At 57.5% G+C, this 19,665-nt stretch overlaps 1 protein-coding gene across 1 annotated transcript; it reads right to left on the bottom strand.

The window, feature by feature from the left end:
- Positions 1–11,980: 11,980 nt before the first annotated feature.
- MAFA (MAF bZIP transcription factor A) lies at positions 11,981–13,504 on the bottom strand. The gene has a single exon (XM_053559016.1). The coding sequence runs from the start codon at positions 13,171–13,173 to the stop codon at positions 12,127–12,129; it is 1,047 nt and encodes a 348-aa protein (XP_053414991.1). The 5' UTR covers positions 13,174–13,504; the 3' UTR covers positions 11,981–12,126.
- Positions 13,505–19,665: the final 6,161 nt, after the last annotated feature.

Below are 19,665 nucleotides of genomic sequence, written 5' to 3' on the forward strand. Positions count from 1 at the left end.
AAGTTCTTGAGATCTCTGAGATTGTTTACATCAAAAGTGCCATTTTCAGGCTATTGGTTCCATGGTCTAACACCAGGGCCAGGCAGGGCTTCAGGGGAACATGAATCATTTTGGTCTAATGTCTCCTTTTTTTTTTTTGTAGAGACAGAGTCTCACTGTACCGCCCTCTGTAGAGTGCCATGGCGTTACACGGCTCACAGCAACCTCTAACTCTTGGGCTTACGCGATTCTCTTGCCTCAGCCTCACGAGTAGCTGGGACTACAGGCGCCCGCCACAACGCCCGGCTATTTTTTGTTGCAGTTTGGCCGGGGCTGGGTTTGAACCCGCCACCCTCAGCATATGAGGCCGGCGCCCTACTCACTGAGCCACAGGCACGGCCCTCTAACGTCTCCTTTTAAACTCAGGGTGCCCAGGTGTTTTGTTTTGTTTTGTTTTTAGTTGCAGTTTTTGGCTGCGGCTGGGTTTGAACCCGCCACCTCCGGCATATGTGTCCGGCGCCCTATTCCTTGAGCCCCAGGCGCCTCCCTGGGTGCCCAGGTTTTTGAGGGGACTACCCAGTGGCAGGTTTTAGAAGGAATTGAATAGCAACTGCCTATGGTGTGTAAGGTGGGGAGGAATGGGGCACAGGCTCACCAGCGGGCATCTCAACCCTGCTCCTCAGGTGTCCCCAAAGGAAGGTGCTGGGGGTGAGTATAGGGACCAGTGTCCCAGATCCTGGGGGAAATCTCCATCTAGTTCTACAATTTTCAGAATAAATGGGTGGAGGAATGAGAAATCCTGGAGGATGAGCCCTTTTCTCCAACTCGCTGAGTCCTAATGAATTAGTGTGCAGTGGTGGCTATCAGGGGGCCACAGCAAGAGTCTGGGCAGTTTCCTGGGCAGGTCTTGTTGCCTCCTCTCCTGGCCAATGCACTGTAAAGATGAGGGGGTCAAGGCTAGAGTTGAGGTGAGGGTCTGCACGGGAGGAGGGAGTACTTTTTTTTTTAGAGACAGTCTCATTTTATTGCCATTGGTAAGTGCTGTGGCATCACAGCTCACAGCAACCTCCAATCCTGGGCTTAAGCGATTCTCTTGCCTCAGCCTCCTGAGTAGCTGGAACTACAGGCGCCCGCCACAACACCTGGCTATTTTTTGTTTGCAGTTTGGCCGGGGCCGGCGCCCTACCCACTGAGCCACAGGCACCACCCAAGGAGAGGCTTTATTGAGAGGAAGAGCTGACTTTTAGTCAGACTCCACCATATGCTTCTCTCTCACTATGGCTGCCCGGGGTGCACAGAAGACTGCACTGCTCACTGCTTCCCCCACAGTGGCCCAGCTGTGATGGTGGGAAACAGGTGTAGATTTGGGCCTCAGGCACAGCCTATGGGCTTATCTCAGGGCAGGAGGGGATCAGAGGCCTGGAGGCCCTGGACCATGAGGCATCTTGTGTATTGAGAGCACCAGACCAACCTCCTATCATCTACCTGGATTGACAGCTTACCTCTGCTCTAACTGTCCTTCAAGACCTTGTTCCAGCTCCTAAGTCGGGGTGGGGGACCATTCATACATTCTCCCTCCTTCCTAAGGGCTTCTCACAAAGACTCAGCAGTTAAAACCTGCATTTCCTGATCTTCTTTGCAGCTAGGGGGACATCCAGCTGAGTTCTGGCAATGAGGCTTAGGTGGAAGGGTCATGGGACAGCCTCTCAGACTTTTCCTGAAAGACAGCAGAGCAGGAGTGCTTTTCTTTGCTCTCTTCTCTTTCCTCCGTCCTAGAATGTAGATGTGATGGCTGGAACTGAAGCAGCACTTCTTAGGTTATTGGTTCAATTGTCTAATAGTTCCATGGTAGAGTATAAGCCAAGATAGACAGAGTCCAAATCCAAGAGCACTTATTATCACAGCTGACCCAGACCATCACTTCTGGACTTCTACTAGACAGAAGTTAAATTTCTATTTAATTTGTATGAACCATTGTTCTTTTAGGTCTCTGTTACCTGTGCTTGCATTTAGCACTTCTCTATGATTTTCAGGGTTTGTTAAGGGCCAGGCATTCTAAAAGTGGGTGAGTCATGACCCTCCATGCACAGACTCAGCTGATGTGTCCTTACATTGCTTCTGCTCCCCTCTCGAAGAAAGAGAGCCCAGGGGCAAGGAGGGGGTGAGTGTGGCCCCTGCGCTTTGCTCCTCTTTGGGAATCTAAAAGCCTGTGGACAGCAACTCAGCCTCACCCTGGAATTATCCATAAAGGTTTTCCCAGGTGAGGATTATTATTATTATGCAGTGCATTTTTTTTTTTTTTTTTGTAGAGACTGAGTTTCACTTTATCGCCCTTGGTAGAGTGTCGTGGCATCATACTGTTCACAGGAACCTCCAACTCCTGGGCTTAGGTGATTCTCTTCCCTCAGCCTCCCATGTAGCTGGGACTACAGGCGCCCACCACAACACCTGGCTATTTTTTTGTTGCAGTTCGGCCAGGGCTGGGTTTGAACCCACCATCCTCGGTATATGGGGCCAGCGCCCTACCCACCGAGCTATAGGCACTGCCCTTATATAGTGCATTTTAAATGTTATTTTAAAGTGTGGGAGGAGCAGATTAAATGACTAAAAAGTGCAGGCCAGTGGGGGCTAGGAATGTGCCTGGGTTTTTCACATGAATTCTTGTTTTTTGAGACAGAATCTCAAGCTGTTGCCCTGGGTAGAGTGTCACGGCTTCATAGCTCACAGCAACCTCCAACTCTTGGGCTCAAGCCATCCTCTTGCCTCGGTTTTTCTATTTTTAGTAGAGATGGAGTCTTGCTTTTTGCTAAGGCTGGTCTCAAACCTGGGAGCTCAAGCAATCCATCTGCCTTGGCCTCCCAGAGTGCTAGGATTATAGGCATGAGCCACCGAGCCCGGCCTCACATGAATTCTTGTAGAAAGAATTCCCGGGCGGCGCCTATGGCTCAGTCGGTAAGGCGCCGGCCCCATATACCGAGGGTGGCGGGTTCAAACCCGGCCCCGGCCAAACTGCAACCAAAAAATAGCCGGGCGTTGTGGCGGGAGCCTGTAGTCCCAGCTACTCCGGAGGCTGAGGCAAGAGAATCGCTTAAGCCCAGGAGTTGGAGGTTGCTGTGAGCTGTGTGAGGCCACGGCACTCTACCAAGGGCCATAAAGTGAGACTCTGTCTCTACAAAAAAAAAAAAAAAAAAAAAAGAAAGAATTCCCTTTGGGTACTAAGCGTCTCCCTTCCTGGATCATAATTTCAACATGGCCCTAAGTGCCTTGTCCAGGGCCCTGGAGTTTCTAAGCTCCTCAAATTTGGCAGAAAGTATTGAAGTATTGGAGCCGTTCTGTCCTCCAGAATAGCCCCTGGGCTGGGCAGGGGCAGAGCAAGGGGTTAAGGGGAGCAGGCAGAGGCAGCTGCTGCTCCTCCCACCAGAAGCCAAGCTCCACTCCCAGCCCCACAAACGTTGTGAGCCCCACAAACGTGGCCAAGACGTCCCTGACTGTGAAGGGGCACCTCCACAAACCCTGCACAGGGCACCTGGAGAGGCACATTCATGCCATACCTTTGCCTCTACACACAGCCTCCTCTTCCAGGAAACCTTTCCAGACTGACAAAGCACCTTTTGCTTTGTCCCTCACAAGGACCTGGTGTAGGTGAGGGGTAGGGGAAGCTCAATATCTTTTACAGGCCAGACAATTGAGCCCAGGGATGGTAGATTCCCTGCCTCCAGCTGGTGAGGGGCAGAGCAGACAGTGGAACTGGGCTGAGCCCAGCCCACTGAGATGCCCTGTCTGCCCACTGCCTTACTTGGTGGTGGGAGGTGACTGGGGTCTAGGAGTTGGGGAGCTGCCCACCCAACCTAGCCAACGCCAGTGACAAGGCCCTGGTGCCCTGAATCTCCCACATGGCTCACCTCCCAGGCAATGGGCAGCCCCCATCCCACTCCTGAGAAGGGCACTAGTGTCTCAGAAATGACCAGGACTTTCCTGGCCTCACCCGCAATGGGTGCTGTCTGCATGCCCTCACAATGAGCCCTTGGTGTCATGGTGCCAGCAGGGCCTCAGCACACTCGGGCTTCCCTTCTGGGGCACTGTGCCAGGCTCCTACCTCAAGCCTTCCTCCAAACTGGGGGCCACATTCAACCTCCCAACCATCACCCTGTGGCCAGGTGCTGTTGATGCCCTCAGGTGACAGATGAGGAAAGTGAGGCTGAACGGGCAGGCTTGGGCCCTGGTCTCACCCCATGGTGGGCAGCAGCCCAGCAGGGCAGGCTGCTGACAGAGTGCCCGCCCCTAACATGATGCTCCAGAGGGCCTGCCTGCCAGGAGCAGAAGGGTGAGGAGTCAGGCCCAAGGCATCTGTGTGTCCTACCCCCACCAGGACTGTACCCCCGGCCCGATGAACCCCCGAGAAAGCCAAAGCAGGCTACAATTCCCATTTTACCATGTTGAGAACACAGAGCTTGTCTGAAAGTACAGGGCAGAAGCAGGAGGGGCAGACTACAGGCCTCAGGGGACTGGCCACCCAGCCTGGATCGGGCAAGGGCCTCTCAGGTCCTGCCTTTGTCACTATAATCTGTCCCCACAGAAGCAGGGGCCCTGCCAACCCCCACTGAGCCTCAAGATGTTCGCCCATTTCCTGCCCACCAGCCCTGCAGCCCCACTTTTCCCCACACAGACCCAGCACTGAGCACAGCGCTGCTGCCCTTGGGAGGCGCTCCCCCTCCCATCTGCCTGCACACCCTCCCTCCCCCTGCACTCCCTCCCCACCACCCCCATACCCCTCTCCTCTCCTCCCCCTTACTCCTGGTTCCTTCATCTCAGCTGCTGCCTCCCTCCTCCCACTGGCAGAGCCGCCCTCTACCCCACACCCACCTGCAGGAGTTAGGGGTCCCAGAACTGCTCCTCTTCTTGGCTTTTGCCCCAGCAAAAGCATCCGTGTCTTGTGTCTCACATACCATGACACATGTCTGGAAGTGCCACCTCTTGACACTCTCCATTTCAGGATCCTGTGCCCCACCCCGGCAAAGTGCAGTCCCTCCCCCACTGCAGCAAACAGGCCCAGAGCCCTCAGCAAGGGTGAAGGGTGGCTCACAGCTCCCAGCCAGCACCTACAGGAGTTCTCCTCCCTTCCCCTGTTTAAACCCCAGAGTCTCCCTGGGCAGCCAGGTGGTGGCTGTGCTGTGGCCCCAGGCAAGGTCCCTGCATTGCTGAAAGCTCTGTGACAGACAGGTCCCTGCCCTGGGCATTAATCAGGTGGCTTTTGTCTGGAGGGAGCAGCTTAGGGTTGAAGAGGAAAGCAGGGTCAGGCGATGGCTCTTGCCTGTAAGGCCGGCCAGATTGCTTAAGCTCACAAGTTCGAGACCAGCCTGAGCCATCTCTTAAAAATAGCCGGGCATTGTGGCGGGTACCTATAATCCTAGCTACTCAGGAGGCTGAGGCAAGAGAATCACTTGAGCCCAGAGGTCTGAGGTTGTTGTGAGCTGTGACACCACATCGCTCTACCTGGAGCAACAAAGTGAGACTCTGCCTCAAAAAAAAAAAAAAAAAAAGGAAGAAAAAAAAGCAGAAATTTAGGGAGAAGCCTCCTGTGTTTAAAACTCCTCTGTTGGGCGGTGCCTGTGGCTCAGTGGGTAGGGCGCTGGTCCCATATACCAAGGGTGGCAGGTTCGAACCCGGCCCTGGCCAAATTGCAACAAAAAATAGCTGGGCACTGTGGTGGGCATCTATAGTCCCAGCTACTCGGGAGGCTGAGGCAAGAGAATCGCCTAAGCCCAGGAGTTGGAGGTTGCTGTGAGCTGTGACACCACCGCATTCTACCAACAACAATGGAGTGAAACTCTCTCTCAAAAAAAATAAATAAATAAAAATAAAACTCCTCTGTCTCTGGGGAGGGTGGGCCGCTTCCCAGGGTGGCAGCTGTTCCCTTTGGAGCCTCTATGCCAAGAACTGGGCAAGAGGCTGCAGGACAGGGCCTTCCCAGGCATCTACCCAAACTTCCAGAGGGCAGGGCTTGCCCACCTGACCAGGAAGAGGTGACCAGGACACATCTGGTTCCCAGATAGAGGGGTATGGACGCTGTAGGAGAAGGGGCTTCAGGACCCTCCTTAGTAGAGGAACCACTTAGCTAGCTGGCCCTGCCAGGGCTACCTTGGGTAAAGTCCTTGCCTTCTGTGTGTGTGTGTGTGTGTGGAGGAGCAGCAAGGGAGGGGAGCTGGGGACAGGCTGGGAAGGTGCAGGGCAGTAGGGTCAAGGTACAGTGTGTGGGGGACCCCAGGGCCAGAGAGGCCAGGAGCCTGCCCAAGGGGCCAGCAACGCAGGGACTGCCTCAGCCTCTTAGGCTCATCACCTTCTCCCCCATTTGAGGCTGGGTCTTAGGTGGGAAGGGCCACCCCCCTGGCCTGCCATAGCCTCCCTCCCAGCCCTGCGGGCTAATTGGCTGTGACAGCTTGAGCCCTCAGCAGCTGAGCAGTGTCACTGCGAATTAGGCAGGCGCTGAGCCTCCAGCTGCAAATTACTCTGTCACCACTCGCTGGTGCAGGAGCCTCTGAGGGAGCATGAGCATGGGGTCCCCGAGTGTCATCGGTGTCCCCAGCAGCTCTGCCCCCTAATTTGGCCCTGAGGGAGCCCCCCACCCTCCCACCCCCATCTGCCTGGGAAATGCCTTTTCGGGCTTCTCAAGCTGGGGCCCCACTTTCCCGGGCTCCTATCTGCCCCCACAGCTGGCTCCCCATCTTTCCCTGCACCCCTCTCAGGGCCCGCTCCTCCTGGCTGCCTCCTGGACACCTCCTCTCAGGAGACCCCCACAGGATGCTGGCCAAGCCCAAGCACCTCCTCCCTGACCACATGTGTAGTGGGGCAGATGCTATCTAACCCTAAGCTTGCCCTCAGCTGCTCCTCTGAGACACTTTTAACCTGCAGCCCCTCCCCACCCCCTCCCCCCCGCAGTTTCCATGGCTCTCTCCACAGGCTCCCTCCATCTAGAAAACCTGGCTATAGGCTCTCAATGAGCTCCATCTGAGCTCTTCCTCCTCCCAAGCTGGGCTGGGCTAGGATTGAGTCTGAGAGAGGGAGTAGCCCAGCCCCCTTTTCCTGTACCCTCCTCAGCCACCCTGGCCCTTAGTGGGACGCTGTAGACCCAAATTGCTGACCAGGCAGCTGGCTCTGGGGTGGGGTAGGCAGGGCTGGTCCTGCCTTGTACCTCACAGTTGCTCCTGGAAGAGGGCATGGTCCTAAGGTGGGCCTCCACTCTGAGCCTTCAGTGGCCGGGAAAGGAGAATGAGGTCTCCATCCTGGTGACAGCGAGGACAGAGGCTGGGAGAGAGGTAGCAAGGAGAGGCCAGGATAGCAGCGGCAGGGATGGCAACCAGCTCAGACTTCTCATCCTCTGGCCCCTCAGCCCAGGCAGGGGGCTGGGCCAAACCTGACTGAGGATGGCACTTTTCTGGGATGGCCACATGGACAGGAATGGCACAGACCAAACCTGTGTGGACGTCTCCGTGCCTGTCTGTGCACAGGGCCATGTGTGTGGGCTCCACAGGTGTGTCTGCTGCTGTGTGGGTGCCGGCCCTCATGTGTCTATCTGTGCATGCGTGTCTCCACCCACACACCTGGCTGTCTGCATGTATGTGTGTGCACACATGACAGCTTGCCTGTGCTCGTCCTCGTGGGAGAGCTGGGGAAGAGAATACCTCCTGGTCACAACCTGAGAAGCAGCTATAAAAGGAGGCAGGAGGGGGTCTGCCCAGGCGTGGTAACAGGCGGGCAGATTGGGGGGCCTGAACCCCAGCACAAAGCAGTCTTCAAGGCCACCAAGGGCTGACAGCAGGCAGGATGTGGCCTCCCTGGGGTAACTGTCACCGGGACCCAGATTTTTCAGTTTTCCTGGAGTCCTTAACCCAGTGAGGAAGAGTGAGCTGGCTGTGACCTGCTTGGGGGGGGCTTGCAGACCTGGAGGAGCCCTGGGCAGGGACGGAGCAGGACATGACAGGGTTTGGGGTTTCTGGATAGGGAAGCTTTCCAGAAAGAAAACTTTGGAAGCTTTCCTGGGCTGGAAGTTGGGGCTGGTGGGTCCAGCAGCTGGGAATTCCCAGGGAAGGAGGCAATGGTGGGCACACCCTGTGAAGGGTACCTGCAGCCCAGGCCTGGGGGAGGGCACTGGCGACCCACCTGGCAATGGGTGTCCAGTATGCAGCAGTTACGGATCCAGTGTATGCTGTGTGTGAGTGTGTCTGTGCTGGCCTATCCTCCCTCAGGGCCCCCAGGCACAAGACTGCATGCCTCTTCAGCCGCCCACCGCAACTCTCCCTGGAAAGTGAGGTCCTTCCTCTGTGCCCCACCTGTGGCCACCCTGTCCCCTAAACCTCAACCCTCTCCTCTCCACCAGGGCTCTCCAACCAAAGACTCCCTCATGTTGTTTTTCTTTTCTTTTCACTATATTGCCCTCGGTAGAGTGCTGTGGTGTCACAGCTCACAGCAACCTCAAACTCTTAGGCTTAAATGATTCTCTTGCCTCAGCCTCCCAAGTAGCTGGGATAACAGGCGCCCACCAAAACGCCCAGCTATTTTTTGTTGTAGTTTTCATTGTTATTTAGCTGGCCTGGGCTGGGTTCAAACCTGCAGTCTCAGTGTATGTGGCTGGCACCGTAACCACTGTGCTACGGACGCTGAGCCAGCTTGGTTTTCTTGTCTGTCTGCCTCAGAGATCCAGCATCAGGGCTATGGGTTTAGTCATTTTAGTCCCTGCTGTGGACTCCACAGGAGGCAGGTGAAGAGGGCTGGCAAGGGGAAGTGCCCAAGCTTTCCTGTACTGTTCCAGGTGTTGAGGTGCAGAGACACCCAGGTGAGGTGCCCTCACTGCCCTCTTGGGACATAAGGGAACAAGGAGGTGGTCCAGCCACCTTCTAGCTTCTCTCAGATCTGCTGTCCTGGTGGCTCTGCCCGGGTACTTTGGAGCTGCTACTCACATACCTGCATGGACACACACATAGGGAGCACCCATTTGCACGCACCTGTGCTCTACAGCTCTCCCAGGGCCACCTATGGCCAGGCCTCCGTTCCACAGCCTGCCCAGGTCACCAACATCCCTGGGCAGGGGACCCTGGAGCTGGCCTCACCTGTCCCATACCTGGAGGGGGCACTGGCAGAAGGGAGGCCCAGGGTGCTTTCCACCCAGCCTGTCTTTCTTCCTGCAAAGCCGTTTTCAGAAAAGATCTGATCTAAACACAAGAATCAGCCACTTCTCCCGCCCCAGGAGCTCCCCATTTGTCAGCACCTTGGCTTGGGTGGAGGAGACTGCAGTGAGAGGAAGGGGGGGGAGGGAAATAAGAGAGACTGAATTAAACCCAGAATCTGCTGCCTGGGGCCCACAGCTCTGGCCAGCTTCTGAGATTGCTGTGGACAAGACAGGACGCTGGCCAGGACACTGGCATCATGGGGTGCAGCTCCCCCAGCCCCCAAACTAGTAAGCTTCTGGCAGAGCCCTCCCACGGCCTGTCAGGGAGGGTGACAGTGCAGCCCCCTGCCCACCACTGCTTCCCAGCGGCTGACCAAAGGTGGCCAGGAGGAAGGCTCTGTGCAAATGACCCTCAGAGTGGAACACTAAGGTGTCTGGTGTCATGTAAGTGTCCTCTGCTCTTGATTGCAACTTTGACCTGCCACCAAGGAGCCAGCAGCCCCAGCCCGGGGATGTGCCCACAGTGCTTGGCCCCTCTTTGGGGGAGAGAGGGCCCCTGTGAACCAACACCCCAACCCTCATGTCTGAGCTGTTCCAAGATTGTCTGGAAACTGCTCAGCCCTCCCCAGTGATTCCTGTCACACCACAGTCTTCCGAGTCCGTTTAACTCTCACCCCCACCTCACCCCCCCACACACATTTCTTCTCTACCTGCAGGGACTATGCATAGCCAGGCTTGACTCCAGGGATTTTGCTCAACCCCCCAGAGACCCAAAACAAATCTCTTGCTACAAGTCTGAGCCTAAAGCAAAGTGAGAGGCAGGAATTCTCTGGGTCTCTGATGATTAAGACAATAAAAGAGACCAGCCAGAGAAAGACGGAGACCCTGTAACTACGAAAAATAAAAAAACTAGCCGCAGTGGCAGGTGCCTGGAATCCCGGTTACTCAGAGGCTAAAGGAGGAGGCTCACTTGAGCCCAGGAGTTTGAAGCTACAGTGAGCTGTGATCACGACTCTGATCTCCAGTCTGGGTGACAGAGCTGGTGACAGAGTGAGACCCTGTCTCAAAAAACAAACAAACAACAACAAAAAAACCCCTTCAATTCAGCCAACTCACTCAAGGGACTATTGCCCTCCCGCTGAGAAAGAATCTCTGCTTTACCAAGACAGGAAATCGGCACAGCTCTACTCCCTCCTGTAGCAGGCAGGCCCTCACTCTTCAAATTTGCAAACCGCAGCCGGCACCTGATTCCCCTCCCGCAGCTCAGGTAGGGAAACATCCACTACAAGACCCCAGCTACCCTGGGCCCTCACAAGGGGACGTTTCCAGGTTTGCTGCCCCATTGTGCTGTCCCTAGTCTGTGTCCCATCCAGAGTCCCTGCCATTCAGAGGAGACAACCAGGGTGCACCTATAAGTGGGAGGCCAGTGGGCTCAGAAGGGCTGCAGACAGTTCCCTGCCACCAGGATACAGCAGTTCTACACTTGGGTCTCCACGGAGGATGCCCCAGGCCCTGTGCGCCCAGCCTGCTCAGTGGCTCTTGTTACCAGCTTCCTGGCCTCTTCCCCAGTGGCAGCTCCAGGGTGTGTGGGGCACAGAGCCTGCGGACTTCCACCTCAGGTTCTCCCTGGTCCTGCCCAGGCCGGGCCACCCAGAGCTAGGGCAAAGCCCACGTAGGGACCCCATTTTCTTGCTATTCAGGGAGAAACATGGCAAAATCAAAAGCCACCGACAAACTAGCCAGGCTCCAGTGACTTTTGGATCTAAACAGATTTTTTATTGTGTATGTTTTTCCTTTCCTCGTTTTCGTAGCAAATGAAAAAGAACACAACAAAAAACAACGACGCAACGAAATTTTCAATGAGCTGTTGAGCTGGCCTGTCTTCTGCTCTGAGCGCTGAGCAGGACCAGCTGGAGTCCAGGTTTGGGCCATGGAGGTCCCTTGGAAAAGCGGGAGATCCCCAGTCAGAGGCTGGGCCTCGCCCAGCTTAGAGGGGCCAGAGCACCGGCCTCCTTGCCCTCACTCTGCTACAGTCCAAAAATCGATCACGCTCTAAAAAAATTCACAAACAAAACGAAATACAATTTAAATTAAAATAAAAACATTTTCTCCACCTGTCCCATGCCAGGAGGTTCAGGCCGCAGCCTCCTATTTAAAAAATTTTTTGCTAGAAATACTGCGCATTACTTTTTTCTTTCTCTTCTCTCAAAAGTTAAAATAAGATATATTTCCCCAGGAGTCAGAAATACGTTCGGTGCATAGAGAAGCCGCAGCGCGGGTCCAGGCCCGCGCCCCTCCCCCCTCCCCCCGTCGAGTGCAGCAGGGCAGCAGGCCGGACAAGTGCGGACCGCGTTCCGGATTCAGTCTCCGGGGAACGCCGGAAGCAGGGCGGGGTGCAAGCAGGCAAGGCCGGGCGCTCCGAGCGAGCGACACATGCTGGACTCGCCGTCCGAGGGCGACCCGGCTGGGAAGGAAGGGGCTTCCTCCAAGGTTTTCTAGTTACCAAGCAAAATAAATATAAATACTTAGCAAATAAGACCGCTTTAGAAGGAAGAGGGAAGTAAAAAAAAAAAAAAAAAGGACAAGGAAAAGGAGGCAGGAAACACAGGGGGCGGGCGGGGCAGGACGCTGGGAGGGACGCGGGACGGCAGCGCGGCCGCCCTAGAGGGCAGGGGCGCAGGTCGGACAGAAAACACGTTCGACATATGTACAGGTGGACGCTCTGGAGTAAGATAGACCTGGCTCAAGTTTCCTTGGACGTCGCCGTTCTCGGCGCGCAGAGGAGTCGTGACAACGTCGGGTTCGCGACCGGGGAGGTGCGCGGGAACCCGGGCTGGGGGCTAGGCCGCGCGGCGGGAAGGGCCCCCGGCCCAGGCCTGAAGGCTGGGTCTGAGGACACGGCCCGCGCCGCGGAGTTCGAGCGAGACCCCCGGCAAGCCGCGCGAGCTTGTCCCGGGCAGCGGCGCGGGCTCGGGGTCCGACGCTCACAAGAAGAAGTCGGGCGCGCCCTTGGCCCCGCCGGGCCCGGCCTGCGGCGGCGAAGGCTCCCGCGAGAAGCCGGCCCCGCCCGCGCTCCCAGGGCCGCCCCGGCCGGCCAGCTTCTCGTATTTCTCCTTGTACAGGTCCCGCTCCTTGGCCAGGCGCCCCACCTCCAGCTTCAGCTGCTCCACTTGGCTCTGGAGCTGGCACTTCTCGCTCTCCAGAATGTGCCGCTGCTGCACCCGCTTGAAGCGGCACGACTGCGCGTAGCCGCGGTTCTTGAGCGTGCGCCGCTTCTGCTTCAGCCGGATGACCTCCTCCTTGCTGAAGCCGCGGAGCTGCCGGTTAAGCTCCCGCACCGACATGGACACCAGCTGGTCGTCGGAGAAGCGCTCCTCCAGACGCACGTGGTGGCCCGCGCCGCCGGGGCCCGCGCCGCCAGGGTGGTGGTGGTGGTGGTGGTGGTGGGCGGCATGGTGGTGGTGGGCAGTGTGATGCGCGCCGTGGTGATGGCCGGTGCCCATGTCGTCCGCGCCACCGCCGCCGCCCGCGAAACCCTGGCCCCGGAAGACCTCGTAGGCCGCGGCGGCCGCCGGGTGGTGCGCGCCATGGTGCCCGGAGTGGTGGCTGCTGCCAATGAGCGCCTCCACCGCGTCCTCGGGCGTCAGGTTGAGCGCCTCGGGGTTGAGGTGGTGCTGGTAGCCGCTCATCCAGTATAGATCCTCCAGTGCCGGCTTTCCCGAGGTGCCCCCGACGGCGCCTGGGCCCCCGCTTGGAGGCCCAGGGGCACCCCCAGCCTGAGCCGCGCCGCCGGCGGCGCCGCCACCAGTGCCCGGGCTGGGAGCGCAGAAACTGGGCGAGGAGGGCACAGAGGAGCAGGGCGTGCTGAGCGGCGTCGAGGACAGCGAGCCGGGCGGTAGACGGTGGCAGAAGCGCTCGGCCTCGGGCGGCTCCTTCTTCACCTCGAACTTCATCAGGTCGAAGTCGTTAACGTACTCGATAGCCAGCGGGCTGCTGGGCAGCTCAGCGCCCATCGCCAGCTCCGCGGCCATCGCCCGGGACCCTAGCCCTGCCGCCGCGCCCGGCCGCGCCCCGAGGGGCAGCGGTGGGGGGGGAGCCGCGGGCCTCTCCCCCCCCTTGCTCCTCACGGACCGCGGTCTGGGCGGGCGCGGGGGGCACCGGCTCCGAGAAGCGCTGGGAAAAGTTTCACAAAGCCAACTCCGGCCCGGCGCGCTGGGGGACGTCGCCGGCAGGGTCTGTCGGGTGGCCGGAGGCCCGCACCTCCTCCTCCCAGCGGCCAGGCGGTGGGGAGGGTGGCGGTACGGCCGCCGCCTCGGGCTACCCCTCCTGCGACTCCCGCACCCCGCCCGGGCCGCCGGTCGGCCCCGCCTCCCACGGCTGAGTGCCGGGCTAAGAGCTCCTCTTTATAGAGCAGGGAGCTCCAGCTGACCTGCCCCGCCTATCCGGGAGGGGCGCGCGCCCCCGGGCCAATCGGAGCCCCAGCCCCTCCGTCGTCATTTGCTTATCCCCATGGCAACCGAGAGCCCAGCTGTCAATCTCCTGCGGGAAACAGCTGTGGGAAGGGGTAGGGCTGGGCCCGTGGCGAGAGGAGGGGGCAGGGCCCTCTGGTGGCCGCCGCTTGGGACTGCATGGGCAGAGGGCGTGCGGGGGCACCCAGCCGGGTTGCGGCTCCGGGGGCCTCAAGTCCTCGACGGGGCGGCCGCAGAGTCCAGGGAGCAGAGGGGGCCGCACCCAGAGGACATTCCGGGCATCCTGACACGGGATGACACCGCGCAGCCCGGCCGAGCTAGCGCTGAACGCAGAGCGCTGGTTATTTTTAGCCCCGCGGTTCAGGCGGGTTCAGGAATTTGGTCAACAAAGTTGCTGGCACCTCGGGGCGGCGGGATCCACCACTAGACCTGCCAGGCTCTAAGAACGCGCACGGGCGGAGAGAGGACGCGGGGCGCGGGAGGACAAGGCGGGGATGAGGGTGCGGGTCAGCGGGCTGCCAGGCCCCACGGAGCACTAGGAATCTCCGGCCCCAGATACCCACAGCTCAGGTCCGGCTGGGGGGTGGGACTGAAGGCTTCTTGCTGGACCGGGAGTGGAATTATGGTGACCGAGGTGGGAAGCCCAGGATTTCTACGCGCAAGGTTTCAGCCCTGCTAGGAGGCGCCTTCGGTACACAGGAGAACTCCGGAGGGCCCCGGGCCAGCACGCGATGCATTGGGAAAAGGGAGGTGATGGTGGGGCAGGGAGACCTGTGATGCAGGATCCTGACCCTACCAAGGAGGGTGATTGAAGAGGAACACAAGAATCAGCGCTGTGGGACGACCCAGAGCTGGTCCTTTTTCTCTAAATTCTTTACACTGGCACTATAGGACTTAGACAATTTTTTTTAGATGTCAAGGGCGGCGCCCCATATACCGAGGGTGGCAGGTTCGAACCCAGCTGGCCAGCTAAAACAGCAATGACAACTGCAACAAAAATAAGCTGGGCGTTGTGGCAGGCACCTGTAGTCCCAGCTATTCAGGAGACTGAGGCAAGATAATCGCTTAAGCCTGGGCGGCGCCTGTGGCTCAAGGAGTAGGATGCTGGTCCCATATGCCGGAGGTGGCGGGTTCAAACCCAGCCCTGGCCAAAAAAAAAAAAAGAGAGAGAGAATCGCTTAAGCCCAAGAGTTTGAAGTTGCTGTGAGCTGTGATGCCATAGGACTCTACGGAGGGCGACAAAGTGAGACTCTGTTTCAAAATAATAATAATAATAATAATGGCGACAAAGTGAGACTCTTTCAAAATAATAATAATAATAATGTCTTAAGGGATGGGTGTAGTAGAATCTGTAGTCCCAGCACTTTGGGAAAGCGAATTGGGAGGATCCCTTGAGCCTAGGAGTTTGAGGCTGCATGAGATGTGATTATGCAGCTACACTCCAGCCTAGGCGACAGAACCAAATCTCTCTGAAAAAAAGTCTTGAATGTAACTACCTGTGCAGGGGGAAAAGACAGGAATTCACCAGGCATAGCCTAGTCATGGTGCTGGAGGATTTATTCACCAGGGGTCTTGCATCATTCCTTCTAAAAAATGTATATTATCTTATACAATTAGGAGTGAACACCCTCCTTCCTCAGATGTCGTGGGAGTCCCTTGCCTCTTCCTCCATGCTCTCCCACTCCTGGAGGTGGGCTGGGCCTGGGGGTTTGGGGAGGGCAGGCCTCCCTCTGAGTGAGGTGGGACTCCTCTCCCCGGTCCTCACTTTGGCTGGACACAGCTCAGGACTCAGTGCTGGAGCCAGTTTTCTAGGCCAGTGGCCTTACAACCACCTTCTCAGTATCACCATGTCCATTCTGCAGATGAGGAAATGGAAGCTTTAAAAAATGATGCACTCAGCATGTGGCAGAGCCAAGGCCACATCAGGGGCTCAGATCACATGGGTTGCCAGACAGCCAGGGGTGTGGAGTTTCCCCACATAGCACCCTGTGCTCAGAGGGAGGCCCACGGATCAGAGTATGCTACTGTGTGGTGTGAACTGGGGCACACCTACCTGCCTGCCTGCATCCTGCAGCTCAGGCCAGAGGCAGGGGCCAGGGGACCCTTCCTGAGCCCCAGAAGGTCCAGGGCCCTGACACTGCCCCTCCAAAGCTCAGCAGCATTTCTGGGCACCTTACCCTTGTGGCTCCTGGGTGCACTGGAGAGTCGCTGAAGAGGAAGGAGAGAGTGCTTGCAAGGGGCTGCCCCACCACCTCCTTGCCCTGGAACTGTGGCTTTAGTGCCAGGCCAAGTGGCCTGGGAGGAGATTCACAAGGTCAGGAGGATGCTGGGGAGTCTCACAGGAATGAAAGAGGAGCTCGATTGTCAGGCTGTTATAGATCTTCCCAGTGGCCACAGCTCCTGACTTCAGCCTCAGGACACTGGCCCTATGGCCATCTTGGGCTGGGTGGCACAGAACCCAGCACCCACAGGAAGCCCAAGCATCCTGCCTTATCCTAAGAAGTGCAAAAAAGGCAGTAAGGGCTGACTGGCCCACCCCAAACTCCCCTGGTACTCAGCCACCACCAAGCCAGGACAGCCCCCCAGACTTTACCAGTGCAAGATCGTTCCCCTGGTTCCTGGAACAGCCAGTTCCACGCTGCCTGGAGCACCCTACCCCACCCCCATTCCCATCTTCTCACTCCCTCCAAGCTATCAACATCCTAGCCTCAGAATTCCACAGGTGCTGCCCATATGGTTAGTAAGTGCACCCCACAAATCCTTACTGAGCACCTACTCTAAGCCAGGCTGCCTGCCTAGGAGGGCACATTCCATCAAAGAGGCACCAGGGACCCCCTTGTTGAGAAGCCCCCTGAAGGCTGGTGGCACAATACAACACATCATCTCCACCATGGTTTGGTGTGGGGTGATTTGTTCTGGGAATGTGGGCACAGCTGTCTCTGATCCCAACATTGGGAAGATTCAGAGGCTGGGGTGACTGGACAGCTGACTGATGGCACCACCAGGCATCTTCACACCCAGGCCTGGCAGATGGTGGCGGCTGTTGGCAGGAACAGCTGCCTGTGGTGTCTCTACGTGGTTGCCTCTTGTGGCTGATTGGGCTTCCTCACAGCATGACAGTTGGTTCCCAATGTGAGCACCCAAGAGAGTGAGGCGGATGCGCATCAGAAGTTAGCCTCACTGGGCTGCATCTCCTGGGCGGGGGCAGAGACAGGACCTGGTGTAGGTCGAGCCAAGGAAGAGCACATGGGCTGGGACACGCTGCTGCATTTGTGGAAAATACAGATAAGTCATAAAAATAATAAATGATAATGTATTCATTTCCTACTGCTGTGTCAAATTACCAGGTGCTTAGTAACTTTAACAACACACATTTGTCTCACGGTTTCTGGGGGTCAGGGGCCTGGGCAGGGCCTAGCTGGGGCTTTTGCTCAGGGCCTCCCAGGTGGCTGCAGCTTTGGTAGGAAGTGACCCTTTGGTAGGAAGAGCTGCTTCTAAGTGCCATCAGGTTGTCAGCAGAATTATTTCCCTGAATCTGTAGAACTGAGGGCCTACACCCTGGGCTCCTTGCCACGTGGGGTCCCCTACACGGGCTCTGGCCCCTCAGGCCAGCAAGCAGAGGCTCTGGCGAGTCTTCTGTCATATGGAGTACTGGTATAGGTCGAGTACTTATAAATAAGTACTTATTTACTTGTCACCTTTCTGGATTGTTGGACTGTCAGTGGGGAATAAATGGCAGGAAGTGTCATCCATGGCATAAACATCAAGACATGGGGCCAGGAGACCACCTTGGGGCCCATCTTCATTTAAGTCTATGGCAGGTGAGAGGCTGGCTGGGGGAAGCCCTGCAGGAGGCCTCGTGCCCTGAAGGGCAGCTGAGTCCAGGGAGGCTGCCTGATATGAGGGGGAAGTTGTGGTGTCCCTCCTGCCCCTTCAACACTGTGCTCACACTTTTCCTGAGGAGTTCCCTCATGGCTGAAATGTGTCCAGGAAATGGTCCTCACATGGCCTGTGGCTCTGTTCAGAATGCAGCCCCTGGGTGGGGCCGTCTGTCTCAGCAGAAGTGCTGTCAGAAGGAGCTCTGTGCTGGGCAGGAGCCATGTGTCAAGTTTTTTTTTTTTTTTTGATATGTCAATTTTGTCAGATTTCTTTTGGCAGGAAGTGGCCACTGAGCTTGAGCTGTGGGCCAGTGTTTGCTGGATGGAAGGTATCACAGGAACGGAAAACTTCCCTATCCTAAGAGCAGAGAAGCTCCGTGTTTTATGGGCAGCGGCCTCTGGCACCAGGAGGAGTCAAGCAAAGCCACCTTTTCTCCCACCTCCTACCCTAGGGTTGGTTGGCCTGCCCTTAGCAGGGGCTCATTCGCATTTAAAAAGCAAAACCCAAACCAAAGCCCAGAACTTCAGTCCACAGCCAGTGCTGCTCTGCCCCTTCCTGGTGCTCATTCTCCCCTCCAGCACTTACGGAATACCTGCTATTTGCAGGCACTGCTGGGGGTATACATTCAGCTCTGAACTAGTCCAGGCCCTGCCCTCCTGGAGCTCCCCTTCTGGGCACAAAGTGACACATTAGTCATTAGTTGAAGAGGCAGGATGGGAGCAGGGCCCACAGCCTGTTGCCTCCCAGCCCAGGGGTCCATGCATCCCTTGGGGTCACCCTCACCCCTGCCCAGCCAACACCCACTCCAGGCTCCCAGGGGGGTGTGCCCTCCCAGGCCCATCCACCCTTCTCAGTGGCCCCCTGGCTTTGCCCCGGGGTTCCCTTCTGTGGCCATCACAGCTCCATTAGGGGAACAGCCAGAAGACCTATTGGCTTGGAGCTTGGGACCCCACCATGCCCTGCCAATGCTCTGAGGTTAAAGGGATTGTGAAGAGCGTCACATATCCCTGCCACCAGCCTCTGGCCAGCTGGTCCACCCTCCACACTCTCTGCTATCCGTGTGCATGTGTGGTCTCAGCTCAGATCTCCCTCCCTGGGAAGCCTGGTGAGGTCCTGTCACCATGCCGCCCATTCTCCTGTGAGGCACAAACCTCAGCCTGGCCTTGGGAGCCACACGACCTGCCACATGAGGGCAGCCCACGGGAGAGTGGGAGGGGCTCCATTCCCACCAAAGCTCTGTGTGGTTCCAGCAGGTCCCAGGTGTCTCCTGTTTTAGCTTAGCAGGAAGCCTGGGGCTCAGGGACAGAGACATGTGTAGATTGACTATCCATGCCCATGTCCTGCCCTGAGAAGGAGGGCTGGGGGGAAGCCATGCTCTCTGGAAAGGCCTAAAGGAGCAGCTCTAGTCCTCCCTGGAACTTGTCACCCCCCAGGTCTGGGCTGATGCCTGGGGCCAGCTCATCTTTGTGCCTGAGGGTCTGTGCTGCCTCCAGATTGCTCTTCTGCTCTTCTGCAGAGATCAGGGATGGCCGTAGGGCAGTGGCTTTCTGGACCCCGAGTCAGTTTCCCTGGCACAATAGTCACTTGTCTTCTGTTTGTGGCCCTGGCCTGGGTAGCCTAGAGTGACCTGTGCATGTGCTGGGCTCAGATGTCCACAGGCACTGTGCCAGGCAGAGCCCAGGGCTGCACGAGGTCCCCAGTGGGCAACAAGACATCACAGTGGCCTCCTGGTGGGTAGCGCCCAGCCTTCCTGAGGCTTCTTGTCAAGATGCTGCACTGGGAGACAGAGGGCCCTGGACCCAGGCTCCCATCACGTTCCATGCCCCTGAGCAATGTCTGGGGCCTGGTGGGCTGTGTAGCTGGGAGCAGAGCTGTCTCCCTGGAGAGGATGGGGCCAGAAAAGCAGACCCCTGTTCACTGCCCCCACCCCCCCACCTACCATGTACACTTCAGGTGCTATGTGCAGCGGAGTGGCTGAGGGCAGTTTACCTCTGGGTGGGACCAGCTGGCACCAAGCTTGCTGGGAGCCCTGCCTGCCATGGACGCTGCCAGTGGTATGGATGCATGAGAATCTGCCCACCTTGAGTCTACCACTGCCCACTCTCAAAGCCTGGGTTCCCAGAGAGCCTGGCCTGACGTGCAGGCGGGTGTCCTCTTATTTATTGTGGATGCGAA

The sequence above is a fragment of the Nycticebus coucang genome, chromosome 13, assembly GCF_027406575.1.
Source record: "Nycticebus coucang isolate mNycCou1 chromosome 13, mNycCou1.pri, whole genome shotgun sequence".
Lineage (NCBI taxonomy): Eukaryota > Metazoa > Chordata > Mammalia > Primates > Lorisidae > Nycticebus > Nycticebus coucang.

Coding starts and splice junctions, on each gene's coding strand:
- MAFA (XM_053559016.1), bottom strand. CDS start 13,173: ATGGCCGCGGAGCTGGCGATGGGCGCTGAGCTGCCCAGCAGCCCGCTG.